At 45.3% G+C, this 18,820-nt stretch overlaps 1 protein-coding gene across 3 annotated transcripts in view; it reads right to left on the bottom strand.

Moving 5' to 3' along the window:
- The window catches only part of CEP350 (centrosomal protein 350), a 2,433,119-nt gene that overhangs the window by 358,542 nt on the left and 2,055,757 nt on the right, over positions 1–18,820 (bottom strand). For all 3 annotated transcript variants that reach the window (XM_069641456.1, XM_069641455.1, XM_069641457.1), the window contains one exon: positions 5,285–5,445. In XM_069641456.1, the coding sequence (XP_069497557.1) occupies positions 5,285–5,445 (161 nt within the window). The remainder of the gene's footprint in view (positions 1–5,284; positions 5,446–18,820) is intronic.

An 18,820-nucleotide genomic window follows, 5' to 3' on the forward strand; every position in this document is an offset into this window, starting at 1 on the left:
TCCCTGGTGAATTGTTCTGACATCTCCATATAAAAGGAAGACAGCAACCGTGGGCTATGGTTTCCAAGGCCCAAGCATCCAAAATAAAGCCTTGCCATTCTTCCCGATGCTGAGACAGTCTGGCCCCCACTGGTGAACTGTGACTCAAGACCTCAGAGAGGTTTTGAGGCGGCTGATGCAGTGGCAGATGGCAAAGATACCCCTGCTTGAGCTGGTTTTGCCCCTCTCCCTCGTCCACCACAAGGGAATCTTCTTTGGCCCCTTTGACCAGCCATTCCTCTCACCCTTCCAAATGAGTAGTAGCAAAAAGATCTACCCCCTCCAACGTTGTCCACTAGGTCAAAACGGCTGAGGTTGCCCAATAGCAGCACCTAAAGATTTGGCTGCCGCCTTCGAGGTCTGCAACTTCTCAAGATTCTTGCCAGCATTTTTGCCAAAAAGGTGAGACCCATCAAAGGGCATGTTGAGAAGTCTGGATTGCACATCCGGTGCAAAACCCAACTTCCTCAACCACGCAAATCTGCACATCACGGTGCTAGTAGCGATGGCTCTGCTGATGCTGTCAGCAGAATCCAGACCAGACTGAAGTGACTCAAACATGGCTTCTTTGCCGTCTCTAACTATGGCTATGAACCTGTCTTTTTCATCCCCTTCAGAAATGTGCTCTGCCGCTAGGAAATGCAGTCCCATAGAGTGAACACACATTTTGCAAGGGTACATGGGGAGTTGGCGGATTTGAGTGTCATACTCCCTTCAGAAAATACCTTGCTTGCCCATCCATCTACTCTTTTGTCGTCCCTATCTGGAGGGATAGTAGGTTAAGCTGCTCGCTTAGAAGTTGCAGTAGCTGCTTGTACCACCAAACTCTTGGAGTGGGGTGTTTTGACAGGTTGTCAATACTGGAAAAGCAGTACTTTTTGGTCAAGTTTTTATTTACAGCCGGATTGGTTTCCAGTGTTTCCCAATTCGTTGCCACCCTTTTTTGCAGAGCAATGCGAAAAGGTAATATAGGATCTAACTGAGGACCCTTATCCAGGATGTCTGTTGGATCATCCTGTTCGAATGTCAATGGAGGCCTACTCCACCCAATGTAGTCCAGTACCTTCGACATGAGTTATCTCTAAGGCGCATCAGCATGCTCCCCAGCCTCTGGTCTCCCAAACTCCAATTCAGGTGAAGTGTCTACCCCACTGGCTGTCTGCAGGTTGTCATAAAGGTCTGTCAACCTTAACACCTCAGAGATAAGTTTCTGGTACCTTTGGCATACCAAATTGGAGGCCAAATGGAGCCTCGTTATCGGAGGGCTCATTCTACTCATGTATAGAAGTAAAGGACTTAAAATAATCTTTTCTTGGTAGAGGCACATAGGTCTTCTCAGATAGGAGGGGTTTTACGAACAATGTATTCGACGCTGGAGGAGCCAGGGGAAACTTTTTTTCATTGGCGCCATAGGCTTTGTTGGCACGCTAGGCGACGATGGCGTTGATGCCTTCGGTGTCGATGTCGAGGGCTTGGCTGGCGTTGGAGGCGCTGCCGGCATTGAAGGCGTCGACGACCCCAACTTATGCTTGTGCTTTCAGGTCGACGGATCCTTCGATGTTACATCATCTGATTGTGGCCTCAACAGCTCCAGATGAGGATCAGGCCTGCGTCCCGGGCTCGAAGGCGCGCAGGATTTAGGTTGAGCCCTTTCCTTCTCAGCTTCTTTCGAAGGCGCGGTAGGATCATGACTTGGAGGCTTTTTTTTTCAAATATCTTGAGCATCTCTGCTCTGAAGGCCTTCCACTCTGTAATCGACTGGCACTTGGAGCAGTCCGAGGTGTTATGGTCTACTTGAGGCACCACAAACATATACGATGAGGATCGGTCAATGACATTTTCAACCCATAATCGCAACACTTTTTGAACCCAGTCTTCAGGGTTGTCAGTGTCGACGAAGAAAACATTCTCAATTTCTCAAAGCAATGAAGTCGTCACGAAGTGAAGAAGTGGGCCGTATTTCTCGAAGCAATAGCATTCGCGTAAAAACAGAACTGAAGTCAACGGGCGCTGTGCGTGCTATATATGCCTTCGATGACGTCCTCCTCGAGACGAAGGCCTCCGTGGGACATTGAGTCAACGCCATCGACACACAGCACCCTCTGGCGAAATTATTTCCTGAAGCAGCTGTAGCTGGATATCAAATATCAAAGATGAGGAATAGGTGGGAGGACACAATCCATTCAAAATATTTTATTGCTTTCAAATAGTTTTTTGAATTTTAACATTGCACTTGAGAAATGTTCAGAGATCCTGCTCACATATCGAGCTAGTCAGTGTTTAGGAATATTAATGACGATCACCTGATGAGCATGCCACTTAGCAAAACCAGGGCAATGTAGTTATTGGCATAGTGATCATCCGTGAAAACTAGCAGGTAAGGATAAAGTGCCAGGGAACCTGCTCTGGTAATGCCCGTACACAAGAATACTTGTGTATTCTTGTAACAACTTTAAAAATAGCACGATAGATGTTCATCACGCTTGTCAGAAGGGTCAATATGGAGAATATAATTGGGGAACTACCAAAGTTCTTATACCTGCCATTAACAATGCAGTCCTGCATAATGTTCAATTGGTCAACAATGAGACTTGCATTCATAATTGATGTCAACACAACAAGCTCTCCGAACTTATTTTCAGTTGACTACTCAATACTGAGAATCAAGTATGTTTAGGGCTAACCAACACTGGGACTCCTATGCATGTTTTCACATTGGTCAGTTATCAGTAGGAATGATATCTCCTCCGACTAGACCGCACTGAAGAATACAAACATTATCAGGATTATTTATTCTGAGGCAGGTTTATCTTGAGCTATGTCAAAAATGATCTCCAAGATCAATACTTAAGCGTCCAGGCCACTCAGAACTGGCGTGGCTACTGCATCCATAACATTTTCGAAAATATTCTTTATCCAAGGTGAGCACAACACATTAATACTAGCCTTTTGCAAGGCTGTGAACAACGCTAGGACTTGAGCATAGCTATCAGTAGCAATTTCTCTAGGACACTATATAGATGGCTACTAATCAGGCTGTTAAGCACATAGAGGAATAGGAATGAAGATAAACTGACAATAGATGAAAAAACCAAAGACCATTATCATGTGTTCAAGTCGCAGCTCTGTTCTATGTCTTGTTTCAAAAATGGCCCTTTTATTTTTCTACCAATCAGGCGCGTGGCAAATGGGAGCTATCCCATAAAGCACATATGGACAAACTCAATAAAAGGGACAAGTGACAGTAAGCTTCCGTACTCTGATTTGCTTTTGCAAAGTAGCAGCAACCGCAGTAACAAAACAAAGTCTCTTTGAAGGTTTATCAATCGATCTTTTGAAGCTACTGCCTGCACATCTGAAGCGAGCCCATGACTCCAGGCACAGTGGAGTCAGTTGTCCATGTACTGCTTGCTATTTTGTAAATGGTTACCATTGGACTTGGGAAGGTCTGAAGCACACAATGCTTCATGATCTCAAGTGTGGTCACAAAGCATTGACTAATTCCCTTGTGACTTCTCTTTTGACTGTAAACTAGTCTTCTGCGTTTTCAGTCTGCCGCTTTTGACACAGTGGATCATACACTACTTCTACAGTCTCTTTTTTCTTTGGGGATTTCTGGATCTGTGCTATCTTGGTTTGACTCCTACCTAACTTACCGTTCTTACTCGGCCACATGGGCTGGAACCTCTTCTGATGCCTTTCCTATATTTTATGGTGTTCAATTAGTTATTCCTTCACTTTTGTGCTGACAATGCTCAGCTATTTTTTATCTTTTTCTTCTTTCAAACCTACTTTTCACTGAAATCTTTCGGCCTGTCTTTGTGTTATTAAGACTTGGATGTCCGATCACTTCCTTGTTCTCAATGCTTCAAATACTGAAGTTTGTTTCTTCCCAGCTTATACTAGTCCTCCTCCTTCCCCGCCATCTTTTGTCCTGTTTCCCCTTTCTTGTCTGCCTATTTCTTCTACTGCTCGTTATCTTGGTCTCCATCTTGACACCGACTTATCATTTACTCGTATTTCTACTACATCTCGCTCTTGTCAATATCTATTTAACATTCGTGAAGTTAGGACTTTTCTCACTTTCAGTGGTACTAAACTTTTCATCTCCTAGTTTATCCTCCCTCAGTTATTTTATTGTTCTACCTTACTCTTTGGTCTACCTGTTTCTCGTCTTGCTCCCTTAAAGTCTGTCTTGAATGCCTCCATTTGTCTATTGTATCTGCTTTCCCCTCGCAAATTTACTTCTGCTTCTCTATACTCTCTTGGATGGTTATCCTTTCACTCTTGAGTCAAATTAAATTTTCTCTTTATGGTGTTTAAATCTCTCTATCGTCTTGCTCCCATTATCTTACATCCCTTGTTTCTATGTTCCTTCTTGTGTCCTTCGTTCACAATCTTACTTTTTACTATCAGTTCCTCATCCCCACCCCCTGTGCTTAAGCCCATTTTCATTCCTTTTCCTTGCTCGCCCTCCCTCTTTCTCTTTGATCTCCGGAGGATAGCTGAGGGGCAACGCACTCGCCTTAGAAGCAAGACGACGCAGAGCCACACAGGTTCGATCCCTGGGTCCATGCTTAGAAATCTCTGGGTATTAAGCGTGTTATAAATAACCAATTATAATTTATCATTTAATTTATCCATTGATTCTTATTCTTTATTTCGTTCCTCTCTGAAGAATCATCTTCTTCAATCTTAATTGGCCACTCTATCCTATTTTTCCTTCCTTTCTTTCTTTTCTAATGTTAAATATGTGTATTCTTATTCCTTGGTTCATTATGTAATGTATTCTCATGTAATCATCCATTATACTGAAAGTTAGCATATGTACAGCGCCTTGGCATAAGGTGCTATATAAATAACAAATACAATCCAAAATGCAAAAATGAATAACAAAAAGTGGGCAAGTGGAGATGCTAAATTTCCATCTCTTTCCTGTAGTGATTTGCAAGTGTTTGTATCCTGCGCATTGTAATCTGCAATGCCTCTGATGAATAGGCAATTCTGGTTTGACACCCACCAAAATCAGAACTTCTGCATTTCAAATATAAAACTAGCTAATAAATCCAGGCCAAGATTTGTGGTCTTGAAATTTCCTAAGTAAATTGACACTGTGGGATCAGCAGACACTAGCTCAGGTCTTCATTCAGAATTCAATTGGTTAATTGAAGAGGTACTTGGAGAAAAGACAACCTTTAATATTTCCCCCAGAGTAGCCTTGTCCACCTAAACCCTGTAGTCTTACCTCCAACTGCTTTATAAGGCTGGCCTCCTGGGCCTTCAATCTTTCCTTCTGACGTTTCTTCTGCTCCTTTTTCAGTTGGTCCACAACAGATTTGCGCTTCTTCAGCTCATCTTTCAAAGCGCGGATCCGACTCTCAATGTCACTCTGATCTGAAGTGGTCTCTGGAGTGAAAGAAAGAGAAGAGGGGGTAGTAGGAGAACAAGTTTTAGGTTCAAAAGTACTATCAAGATTTAATTATGTGGTGATCAGGAGCAAATTATTAGTGAAAGAATAGGCATGCAGTAAAGGCACAGGAACCGCAGACATGGGAAAAGTTTATGACCTGTAACAGCGGTTCTCCGGGATTGGTCATCGTGCATAGAGTCACATGCTGTTGAATATTTACTGTCATCAGGGTGGGAATCCTCAGCACATTAGTAAAGGCCCCTTTTTGTGTACAAACACACACTTAGAAAGATGTCAACGCAGGATCAAAATCCGGCAAGCAATGGCAGTCCCTTTGGGGCACCACCGTAGATTTAAGGCAGAGTACGGCTCAGCCCTAATGAGAATCAACAGGCTGTGGCGGTGCGGAGCTAATTAATTCCAACGCCCCAGCTCAAATCCTCAAGTCCTGGTTGCACATGAGACGATACTCCAGCGGTGTGTGCTAAAACACGGGCAATGACTTTGCAATTAAACTAAGAGGGCAACACCACACTCCAGAGTTAAATTGTATACTCGCAAGCAGCCAGAGCTAATCAATCAAATATCATGGCCAAATATCAGGCCAGGTCACCATCCAAGACCACTAGGCGCAGGCTATGACATTGCAAGATGCCCAACAAACAACGCCACACTCATGTGGGACAAATTGACTTCGCAAGGTGTTGGGGAGAATTCTCACTTATGGCTAATTTCCCTTACCTAAAGAGTCCCCCAGCAGCTTTGCTGGATTTGAAGGGTTTGTTTTCTTTTTACCTGCTAAGAGTGAGAATCTTTTTTCCCACTCTAAGGCATCTTTGCTATGTGTGTTCTAGGCTATTTTTGTGTTTAATGCCTATGGGATCTTTTCTCTCACCCATAGGAACCATCTTTATGCACATGTGTTACACAGCACCCTCCGTGCAGTGACACAGGGGTGTCGTAGCGACCCCCAAACATAGACTCCATACCCTGGGACTGACTACTGTCTCCCAGGGCATGTAAAGTCCCCATTGACTTTACTAGTCGATCTCTATGAATTAAACCAGTACACCCCATCTTAATATGGAAGTACTGGAAGGGGTTAATAGTTTTTCCCCTATGTTCATTTTCGAGAGGGTACCTTAAAGTCCCCCTCTACAAAGTTTCTGGCTGGTGGCAGTGGTTACTACCTTTTATATTCGACCGCGAATATTTCCCTGTGGTTTTTCCCCGTTGTTCGAGGCTAACACTTTTACTGACAGCCTCTAACATACCGCCGGTTTATTTTATTATTAACTTTACTCCGGTAGGTTTTATTTGCCGGAACTTTGATATAATTTCTTTCTTGTTCTTACTCTAAACTCCTAACCCAGGTCGGGGATCCTTTGTTCGCTCTTTTGGCAGGCTTCTGCCATGAAACCCTCCTTTCGGCACCTCTGAGTCTGGGATGGGTCTGTTTGGGAGTGGGGGTAGAACCCCTGGACAGAGTTGCTGCAGCAACTCAGGTCACACTCTAACTTGATAGGAGGGAGGGTCTCCCGCCAAGAAGACCACTCCACTGTGTGAGTGACAGCTAAGCTGTATGAATGGGTCTCTTTCTGCATAAAAGCAGGGTCCTGAGGACTGGCAGAGCAAGACGTCGCCACTGGAACTACGGAACCGAAGGGGAGAGAAGCCACAGACATCTTCAGCATCTAGACCACCGGTGAAGCCCTGCCGGATCGTCTCACCACTTTTCTTCCACACGACGAGAGGAGATCGTCAGCGAAAGAGCCTCCTTCCCATGAGCTGGTGGGGTCAATCAGTTCACCTATCGCTTCCTCGGACCTGCCTTGGTCGAATCGACAGTGCCCAGCACTTAGAGACCGGATAGCCAGGCAGCTATCGACCCGGACCGCGATTAAAAGGAGCGTACCTTTTAAACTTCGTTTGGCAGCACTGCGGCTGGTTTCATCCCTGGGTAGTGCAGCGACTCGAACCTTCCTCCACGACGAGAGCCTCTCTTCCTCTGCTGGACCCCCCGACCTGCAGGAACAACCGCCACCACAGGAGCCACTTCACGTTTAAGGTACATTGTTCCCCCAGGCCACCCTTTCTCTGAGGTAGCCCTAAGGGTGTTTTAAATCCTTTATCTACTTGTGTGGTTGGCCGCCCTCTCTCTTAACATTGTCTTTCGCCTCGCATCTACCTCTTCAATATTTTTCTACTAAAGACTTGACTGCAGCTACAAGAACATTTTTGCTCCTAAGCTCTTGGTCCTGTACCACTGACTCTGGCTCAGGCCTATTGACTCTGGCTGATTTGTTAGATCTGCTCTCACTATGCTTTTCAATGAGAAATGTGTTGCTGCACCTAAATCTTCTAAACCCCTCTTCCTTCCTACTGTTTTAACTTGTGGAGTGCCATTTTGCGCTCAGTTTTCATTCACTTAGCTTTCTGCTAAAGTGTTACTGTGCATTACTTGTTCACAAAACTTCAGGGAAGTGTTGCTAGAAGGTGTCTGAAGATATTTCGGTTTAACTTGTGCTTTCCCTCCCTTTCGTAAAATTGTTAGAGTGCCATTTGTAGTTGGTTTTCACTGTGCCATTTTGCTCAGTTTTCACTCTACCGCAAACTTGTGTACAATTGAATAGGGAGTTGTATTTACTTTTCCTTAACTGATTTTTAACTTACTTTACCAATTGTGATTATGTGTTGACTTATAAGTGTATAAAATAAATATATATTCTCTTTTTGATACAAAGCTTTGGTCAGTGTTTCCTTGCTCCATAGTGCTGTACTACCTCTTGTGTAAATCCTGAATACTGCTCATCTCTCTCTTGAGATAAGTATGACTGCTCAGCCACAGCTACCAACTAAATCTTTGTGGTACAGACTGATACCAAAGGGGATTTATTGCTCTCACCTGTAGTCCTAATCTGGTGTAGTGCTCCCTAAGGGAACTGCACTGGATTCTGCCTAACACAAGGTCAGCTGAATATTGCCGTACAAATGAGGGCAGACATATAGTTCACACAAAGGCTTAAGAACAACAGCCCAGGTCAAATATACTATATTTGGGCTGAGTTTACTGTGTTTACTATAGGCAGCGCCGACCCTGCAGATAAATGATGCCAAAACCGGTTTATAGATAAATCATTGGATTATCAGGGGCTTACTGCGTTCAGCCTGCCAGGCCAGGGCACTTCTGACATGCAGAGGACACTATACAGAAGGACAGAGACTGTTAACTCTTTACCGATGATCAGGGAGGGGGGGGTGAGCCTGTACGTGCCTTGCCCCACACCCAAAGACTCCCGCAGCTCTCCGCTTCGCTCTGCGAAGTGAGGGGGTTATATGCAGACACCTCCCACAAACCATAAACACAGCAGAAAGACTGTGCAGTTGCAATGTTCCAGCTTTACCGATGAATAGCAGGCTATAGCTGTCTGTTTCACTCTAAAACACTCCCGCAGCACTCCCTATATATCTTGTGATTGGTACTGCTTTGTAATCTATCCGCATGATGTGACTCTATGAAAGATCCAGTGATGGAGAAGGAAAAAGATACTGAATTGTAACTGCGGTTCTCCAGCATTAGTATCTTTCATAGATTCATATGCAACGCTCCCTCCAGTCGTGCATGAAGTTGACCCGGAAACTGGGTGTGTGCCCATGAATCTGAGAATGGCCTGCAGGGGTGGAGCTGAGAAAGGGAGTGCTTATTGGCTGAGAAGCAAATGACCCAAAATGACTCTTGTCAAACCCAAAAGTAAGTGCAGTTTTCCTATTGAATACAATGGGAAAACTGTACCCTCTGACCAAAAAGGGGCCTTTACTTGATATTGGTTATTTTGGTATCAAATACTGTACTTCTTATATCATAGTTTGTGGTTTATTTTTATCTTTGTGTATGTTGGTATAGTTTAAACAAACTTTTTAATAGTGTTTTAATAGCTGTCATTTTATGTTTTCATTGCTTTCTACCTTGTTATTGTGGGTTTGTATTTTGTGCGATTTATCTTTGTGTGTATTCACCTTGTATTCTCGGCAGTTAGTTATACGTATAGCACTCCTTTGCATAGTTTGCACATCTTGCATTTCTACACATCGCAATCCTTGTGGGAATTCCCTGATTTAGAGTACTTAATTAGGGTTGGTGACTCCGTTGCACTTTAAGTTGTATTACTTGCATTTTGCACATCACCTCCCCATTTGCCTATCTTCTTAGAGTGTCCCTGTTGAAGGGAATTAACCGGGACTGACAAAGGTGATAGTAGAAGCCATTATTCGTAATAAAATGTGGAAAGGTTTGAGGAGCCAAATGGCACCCCTTGGCTCCTCTACTCCGAATTCCATTGGAGTTAGCGAGGACCCCCAGGCTGGAACTCAAAGGCATTAGAGGGAGTAAAGCCAAATTGACCCTTATGATATATGATATGATATGGCATTTGTAACGCGCCTATACACAAGTGTTTCAAGGCGCGACGAGGCAAGGAGGGGGGAACAAAGGGGAGACAGACAACGATCCTACTAGGCCAGGTGTCCTTCAGATCTTGCAAGTGCATGGGTGCCCTTGGGGTGGGGGGGTCTGGAAATCCAATGGTTGGCTCGGTTATTACGGGTTCCCTTTTAGACCCGTAATAGAAGAAGACTCCCTATGACAGACACCAATTATAGATTTTGTAATTTGGGCCTGATCGAGACTGCGCAACACTTGGTCTTGGAATGCGAAGCATTAAATACATTTAGGATGAAATAGTTCCCCAATTCTTCCGTTCGGGCCCTTAATTGGTGTTCTATGAATTGTGACTATATCGGGAATAAACATTAATTCTATTAAAGAGGGTCGGGCGGTGGCAGGTTTTATCAAAACTATGAAGTTGAGGTTTTGAATTTTTTTAAGTGAATTTGATGAATTCATGAATTCTTGTGTTTTAATTAAGCGTGATGACAGCGTGTTTTAATGTACTTTTAGGAGTTAATTTACTGATTTTTTTCCTTTTATTCATTTTTGATTGTCTTATGATGTCTGGATTCTATTTGAAGTATTACTGTATTTAAGGATGTATTATATGGATTTTTGTAAAGGGTTTTGTAAACCAAATACATATAAAATAAAATACATTAAGAAAATAGATAGGGAGGAGGAAGATGCAAGAAACAGGCTTACCTTGGGCAAACCGGTTAAGCAGGACCGACCATTCAACACTGGACTCTGTCCTCTTTGTGTAGATGCAATAGAATCTCATGAAAGCATGCAGGTGTCATGGAATAGTACCCCAGCCAATAATGTGGTCGTGGAAGCCATGTGCTTGGCTTAACAGGGAGCGGACTTCCAGCCTTCACATGAAAAAGAAATACAGGTGGACAGGCACCTAGCGATCGCAACCTTTGAGACCCCTTTGTCAGTTTCATTAGGGCCAAAGGCTATGAACAGCTGAGTGGAGCATTCAGAGCGATCTACACTGAATTTTAGCTAAGACGTCTCTGCGTGTGAGGAAGGAGCATTGAAGAAAGACAGAAGTACCAAAAGTGTATTCAAGTTGGATGACAAAGGAATCTTGGATTTGTCTGAAGATTCTCTCTGTTCTTGTGGAAAGTGGTAATGGTTGCTGCACCAGAAGGGCTTGCAACTCACTTACTCTCCTAGCCAAAGCGATTGCATCTAAAAGTTCTGTCTTCCATGTATCAAATAATCAAATTTAAGGTCTCCTCTATGCATCGGTTCAAATGGTCGGCCATTCACATTTGCTTCTTTATAGGAGTTGAACACGGTACTAGCAATCTTCTGCACTAGTGGAAATGTTCTGAACAATCCCCTCATGAACTTTTCTCAATCTTTGGGACCATGAGGATGTTGTGTTCAGTGGAGTGAATCAAGAAATGGCTGCCAAAGAGACCTTGATAGGCCCTCCATAGCCAGATGCAGAAGATCGGAAAGTACTTCTTGAGGTTGAATATGAAGCCTTCGCACCAGTTTGAGAACCTCTTCTATTTATTACTTTAAGACTTAATGGTGGGCAGAGCCCTTGCCATGGCCAGAATATCCCTATAGTCTTGAGGCATGTCTGTGTGTCCAGATTCCATTGATGCAGTTTGAGGCGGGGGTGGTGGGGGGTACGGGCAGGGTTATGGGGCAGAACCTTGCCTTCCTCCAAGGTCAATAGGCCAAAGACTGGTCCAAGTGTGATGGGTTGTGTCTGGATGAGAAATCACTGATCTGAGAACCAATACTGTCATTCCTGCGCCCGAGAGATGAGAATCAGTCTGCACGGCTGCCGCCTTAGTACCCAAGGTCATGAAGGTAGTAACGCAAGAGATGACAATGCATTTCTCTTCTAGACTGCCTGGTTGAGTAAATCTGCTGGTGAACCACTCGCACTGCAGTTCTCCCCAGTTTTGAACAAATCAATTTCTGCCTTTCTCCAAGGAATATATCGTCTATTTTATCTTGTTTTACCTCTGTCACAGATGGCATCTAGAAGACAACTCTCAAAGACAGTTCAAGGTTTTGTATTGCTTAAAGAGGGATGGGGCTTGCTAAGGGCCACCACGCTCCCTCTCTCTCGTCTTCTGTGACCGTTCCTTCCCAAGCCCAGGCATCCCTCAAACTAGGCATCACTAGAGGTCGGTAACCCCCACTTATCTACACTGTGTCAGACTGGGCATGATTGCCTTAAGGCCAACTCCTTTTTTAACTTTGTCTAGGAACAATCTAGGGGGTCCTTTCTCTAAGGTCCCCAGTGGTAGTCTACTATAAGGATAGGTGCCTTTCATACACCCAAGCCCCACTTGGTCTCTTCCTTCCACACGCCCCAGTTCCTCTGCCTACGTCTTTCTCCCTTTTCTCCTTCTGCTCTTCCCAAAATACTAATCCACCCACCATTTCTCCTTTCGCCCCCCTTGCACTTCCTATTCTATCCCTTTTTCCTCTGTTCTACTGTTTACTGGATCTTACTCTCTCCTATTACGGACTCCCCTACCCACACTACTACTAGATCCCTCTCCACCCTGTTACTCTACACTCCACCCACACCTCCTTCTAGTAACCCTCTGTTCACTCTTCCAGTCACCTTATCATTCACTCTCTACCCTATCAGTCTTTCACACAACCTTTTCACACACACTCGCAACCAAGTACCACTTTCTCTCACCAACCAATGCCTTTGGATCTGATCGAATGTTGGTGCTGAATCAGCCGATCCTCAAAAAAGGGGTAGACATGGAGACCTCCTTTTCGGAAATGGGCTCTTCCCGGGTCCAGGCATTTTGTGAATACCCTTGGGGCAGAGTTTAGACCAAATGGGAGTCCTCTGAAATTGTAATGCCGCCTGCCAGCACCATGAAGCGTAGATATTTCAGTGCTTTGGGAGAACAGGAATGTGACTATAGCATCTTCTATGACAAGGTTGAGAGGAAATCCCTGCTCTGAATAAGGCTTAGGATCTTTTACATGGTGACCATCTCAAACGACTTGGGTCTGATGAACTTGTTGAAGAATTAGAGGTCCAGCAAGGGCCTCAAAGCCACCCACCATACGTACTTCCCTTGATCCACTGTGCTTGAGGGAACCATTCTATAGCTATCTCCAGTAGGATAGCCTCTTTCTCCTTCTGCAGCACTTCCAAATGATTTCCCACTTTGGAGGTTTAATGGGTGGCCTTTGAAAGAGTTACAAATTGTGGCCATAGGCTATTAAGGAAAGCACCCATTGGCCTGAGGTCATTGGTGTCCATTGATGCATGAAAGCCATCACGCACTCCCTTCACTCATCCACTGGCGTGCAGAAGTGACTAGGAGGCAGATGGAATGAGTCCGGCTTGCTTGCCTGACTGGCCCTAGGATTGCAATGCGCCTTTTCACCTGCTGCCACTCTGGAAGGGCCGAGTTCTTGCTTTATATTGGTCTTCCGTTGTGTAGCAACGATGGGATGGACGGGTTTCTCTTCCATACCTGGCACAATGACGTTTGGATGAAAAGAACTGGTACTGGCGTCTATGTTGTACTGGGCTGAGAGACCAGGCTGTGTCTGTTTTAAGCGCTGAAGTGAATTGCCAACCTTCCTTCCAAATTAATATTCACAGTCGAAGGGCATGTCCACCCCATTAGCTTGGACCTTTGGCCTGAAATTAGTGGGTTCCACCAGGCTTGACGGCGAAGAACCGCTCCTTTCCCCCATCTGCTTAAAACCTGTGTCACAGGTATCCAATACAACGGACACTGGCTGATGGGATGCAGATTCACCCCCTCTGCAAAGAGACGAGGATTAAAAAAAAAAGCCTGAGGCAAGAATTCTAGTATTCGGTCTACCTTATACCTGGCTAAAACAGCCCATGAATCTGTAGACTTGATGGTTGTTGCCGCAGTAGTGATCTACCATTGCCCAAAAGCATCCAGGTGCCTACCTTTCTCTGCCTGGCGGCACAAATCAAGGTGAAGAAAGGCTAGCCAATCTCCTCCAAACTACTGTTGAGACCACTGAATCTGGGCTTGGGCGAGGCCATCTCTCTGGGTCACCGGTGTGAAAGGGTTTTTTAATGGCTACCAAACCATCCTCCCAAATGTCATCAAGGATGGGAATGGAAATTACGGTTTTCTTTGACTTTTCTCTGCTGGTATAAGAAACCCTCTTTTCTATGCTCTATCGGAAGCAAGACAGATTTTGACCGCCTTTGCCGTCGTTGTGTGGAATGCCACAGTCTTGTCCAGGGAGACTCTATAGGAGTGTGTTCCTCTGGTTCCCCATCTGAAGGGATGCAAACATAGAAATTTCCAGTAGAAGAATGTGTAGCTGCAGTATCAGGGTGTGGACTCAGATTTAGTGTCCGAGGGATGGTAGGCAGGGTGAAATTAGACAATCCCTTGTGGGACCAGAGCCCATGGTCTAGGTTGCAGAGGAAACTGGCTTCTGTGGCCCTCTTGGTGAAACAATCCAAGGGGGGATTGTGTACTGGAGAGCTGCCTAGCACCCTTGTCTAATTCCATTACTAAAAACATCATGTTGTGAGAAAGGTCTATTGACAGAAAATATTCCTCAGACTGCGCTGGATTTTGATGGACCTGGCAGCTCAAGAGACTGTGGAAAATGTTTATACAATGCTAGTGGTTTAGTACTTTTCTTCTAACTCCTCCTCCTCGTCCTCAGAGAAAACATCTTGCGTACCTGCAAAGACTGAATCCATTTCATGCTCCAGGATCTTTTCTGAAGGGATGTCCAACGCCTCAAAGAGTAACAGGGACTTATATCTGAAGCGTTCCTATTCCCTGCTTCCAAGCAGAGTCATAGAGAACAGAGGATAGCACAGGGGCAACGCGCTGGTCTTGGAAGCTAGACCACACAGAGCAACAGAGGTTCGAATCCCGGATCTGCGATTAGAAACTAAACTCAGGTATGGTATTAAGTGCATTACAAAAAACAGTTTCATAAATAATCCAAGCCACCTGCAGGGTTAGAAGTTGGAGCTGCCTGTTTTGGCGATTGCGTCATTGTGCGTGCTGCCGATTGAATGGCCATCAGTGCTGCAGCTATCGACAATACTGGTGTTGTCCAGGAGGATCTCCTCATTGTCTGTCATCTATGAGGGCTTCACTTCCTTCGTTGTCGACAATGAGGCTGTTGCGAACTGTGCCTTGGATGACTGATTTGTGTTTTTCTTGACATAGAGGAAGTCTTTCTCAACGACTGTCATGGACTTATGCGAAACTGGTTGACTCAATGACGGTGCACTGACCGTCGACGGCTTAGTGGACGAGTCCAGAGTTGATGGATTCTATGACTTGCAATTCTTTGCCCTGATGTGGGTAATTTTTCAGGCAGGGCGGTCTTGTACAATCTGAGCCTGGTTAGGGTCCTCACCTTCCACACTTTTATCACTGGAGTCTCTTTATGGGACCGGGCCCTCTTAGAAGGCGTAGACTTCTGCAAAGGTCTTCTTGAATTGGCTGAAGCTGAGCTGGTAAAAGCAACCATACTCTCACCTAGCCTTGCCACTAATCTCCTTTGTTGGTCCCTAAAGATTTGATTTGAGAATGGCTGGCAGATGGAACATGAGTTTGGGTCATGGTCTAGGTACAGGCAGTATAAGCACTCCTTGCGCTTATCCTCTACATAAATGTTCTTTTAGGTCTTGAAGATGCTTTTCATTACTCTATGATGGGATGTAGGTAATCACCTCAGAGGGCTCAGACCCTAAACAGAGACATGCGCTAGTTTTCACCACCCACTTTTGCCATTTCCTTAAGAGGTAAATATTCACAAACTCCTCAAATATCAAAGCTTTTATCATGATATTCAAAATGAGTCTAGTTTTAAAGACACAGCGTCAAGGATTCTTCCAAAAACTAAAGGTATAGAGAGAAACCCCAAAGCAGACTCCCAACTCTGAACGTGTGATAAAGAATCCGTAAAAGTCCATGAGGAATGGAGCCAAGCAAGTGAGTGTCTAGTGGCTTAGGTGCAAATTACCCAAAGTGACTGACAGATCAGTAAAGCGAGTACAGTTTTCTTACAGTATACAATCGAACTGATTTAATAATGTACCGATAAATCGCAGACTGACAACGGGAAATATTCAATAGCATGTTAATTTATGAAAAAGCCAAGTCTACAGAATTGATACGATAAATCACCAGAACTTAACTGAATGTCGCAAATAAAGACTGCATAGACCAAGTGTGAGCAAGTACTGGTTTCCCGTGCTTAGTGACTCGTCTCCGGTATGAAGCAGGTTATAAAAATGATAAGCTACTCACCATAGCGACTAATGTACTCCTAGTCCATAGTCCCCTTTCCTCAATACTATATGGGCATCCCTTGGTAGGGACAGATACAGAACCATTTTCACCAGAAAAAATCTTCTTCCCCTTTAAATTTATAGGCGCGCGCTCCCCTGACTCCACCCACCGGCGCCACTCCTCAGTCCCCATTAACGTCGACAATATTACCATTGCCTAATGACACCAGTTTTATTAGGGGGGGGAATGGTGGGACGTATGGAGGAAAGGGGACTATGGACTAGGAGTACGTTAGTCACTACACCGAGTAACTACTCCTACGTCCCGTCCCCTTTCCTCCATACTGTATGGGCGATTACAACTGAATGTAGCCCCAGGGTGGAGAGGTGACCCTCTTTAAGAAAACAAGTTCCTTAATACTGCCTGCGCAAATACTGCGTCGGACCTGGAGCCGGCATCCAAACAGTAGTGCTTGCAGAAGGTTGAAGGAGTGGCCCATGTAGCCGCCCTGATGATGACCTGCCACGGAACGTGCCTCTGGAACGCGACTGCCGTGACCTTGGCTCTGATTGCGTGGGCATGCAGGTTTGCCGGAAGCGGTTTGTGCTGCCCCTTGTAGGCCTCCTTGATGGCCAAAACCATCCATCTTGCTATGGAGGCCTTAGAAGCCCGATATCCTGGCTTTGACCCACCGAAGGTGACAAAACGAGCTTCTGAATTGCAGAAGCTCTTGGTTCTGTCCAGGTAGAATTTTAGAGCGTACCTAACATCTAGACAGTGCAGTACCCTCTGAGCTTCGTCCATAGGGTCTGCAAAGAAAGTAGGTAGCACAATCTCCTTTTTTTAGGTGAAACAAAGAGACTACTTAAGGGAAAGGCTGCAGGATGCATTCTAAGCACCACCTTGTCCCTATGAAAGGTAGTGCAAGTCTCTGAATCCAGCAGAGCTTGGATTTCGCTGACCCTGCGTTAGGGAGAATTCTCTCTTTAGGCTGAATTTCCTAACCTAGTGAGTCCCCCAGCAGCTTTGCTGGATTTCTGGAGTTTGTTTTTTTCCTCCTGCCAAGAGTGAGACTCTTTCTCCCACTCTTGGACATGATTAATGGTATTCCTTTGATTGGTAATGTGTTTTATGGGCTATGGAGTCCTTTACTCCATAGGGTCTCATGTGTTTTTCCTATGTGTGTTACACAGCACCCTCCGTGCAGTAGCACAGGGGTGTCATAGTGACACCCCACCATAGACTCCATACCCTGAGACTGACTACTGTCTCTCAGGGCATGTAAAGTCACCATTGGCTTTACTAGTCCCAAATTATTAACAGAAACCAGTACAAACCATCATATTGTGGACGTACTGGTCGGGGCAATTCGGTTGCCCCGGGGTCTGTTAGTCGAGGGGGCACGTCTCCGTCCCCCCTCATCGAGTTTTGGCTGGTGGCAGTGGAAACTACTTTTTATATTCGACCGCAAATATTTTCCTATGGGATTTTCCCATTGTTCGAAGCTACCAACTTTAATTATTTTATTCTCATAGCCTCGAACATACCGCCAGTTTATTTAATTAATATTAATTCTCCGGTTGGTATTTTTTTGCCAAGACTCGATTCTAAAATGGCGTCTGTGTTCTCTTCTGTGACTCCAACCCAAGCCGAGCCCTTTGTTCCACTTTTTGGCGGGCTTCTCCACAGAAGCCTTCAAAAGTGGTGCCACTCTGTCTGGGTACCACAGGGGGCGTGGGAGGGGGTTTAGGCACCCTGGAATGAGTTACCTTGGTAACTCAGGTCGCACTCTTGTGTGATTGGCCCAAGTGGTGAGCCGGCTGGCTCACCACTTAGCATGTTTGAGTGACAGCTAGGCTGAGTGAATGGGGGTTCTCTGCATAAAAGCAGGGCTTTGGGGACTAGAACTTCAGAAGTCGCCACAGGACCTAAGAATCTGATGGGGGAGAAGCTGAGCCAACCTACCACGACGACACCACCGGTGGAGCCCTGCGGAACCGACTCACCACTTCCCGACGACAGAGAAGATCTCCCGGCTGGAGAGGCTTCTTCCCCTGACTGGTGGGCACAACCAGTTTACCTTTCTTTCTTCGCACCCCAGCCCGGTTTGTGGTCGAACTGCCCGTGCCAAGCACCCCGGCAGCCGGATAGCCACTCACCACTGAACCGCGAATCAACGGACCGCACCTTGTACCTGAGAAACTCTGCGGCTGGTTTCTTCCCTGGCAGTGCAGCGGACTCCTGTCTTCCTCCACGACGAGATCCTCTCTTCCCCCAGACGAAGCACCGACTTGCACCCGCTGCCAGGAACAACTGCCCCCGCTGGAGTGTTCTCACCACTTTAAGGTACAGTGTCCGCCAGGCCTCCCTTTCTAAAGATTGCAACAAGGTAATAATAACTCCTTAACCTTCTGGACTGGGCTGGCTGCCTTGACCCTCTAACTGGTCCCTTTCTTGGTCCAACTCCTTTTTGAACCGTTACGAGACGTTTGTGCACTGCAACCGTGTGACCTTGGACACATTTCGTTTTGATCCTCTTAAAGCTGATCCAGCCTATTGACTCTGAATTCACGGTGTTACTTTGCCTTTCCCTCTTGTGTGTTTGTGAAAAAGTGTTGGGATCTGTTTCAATTTATCCTCTGCTTTTCTCTCCCT

Source organism: Ambystoma mexicanum, chromosome 1q (genome assembly GCF_040938575.1).
Source record: "Ambystoma mexicanum isolate Mex_15411 chromosome 1q, UKY_AmexF1_1, whole genome shotgun sequence".
Classification (NCBI taxonomy): Eukaryota; Metazoa; Chordata; class Amphibia; order Caudata; family Ambystomatidae; genus Ambystoma; species Ambystoma mexicanum.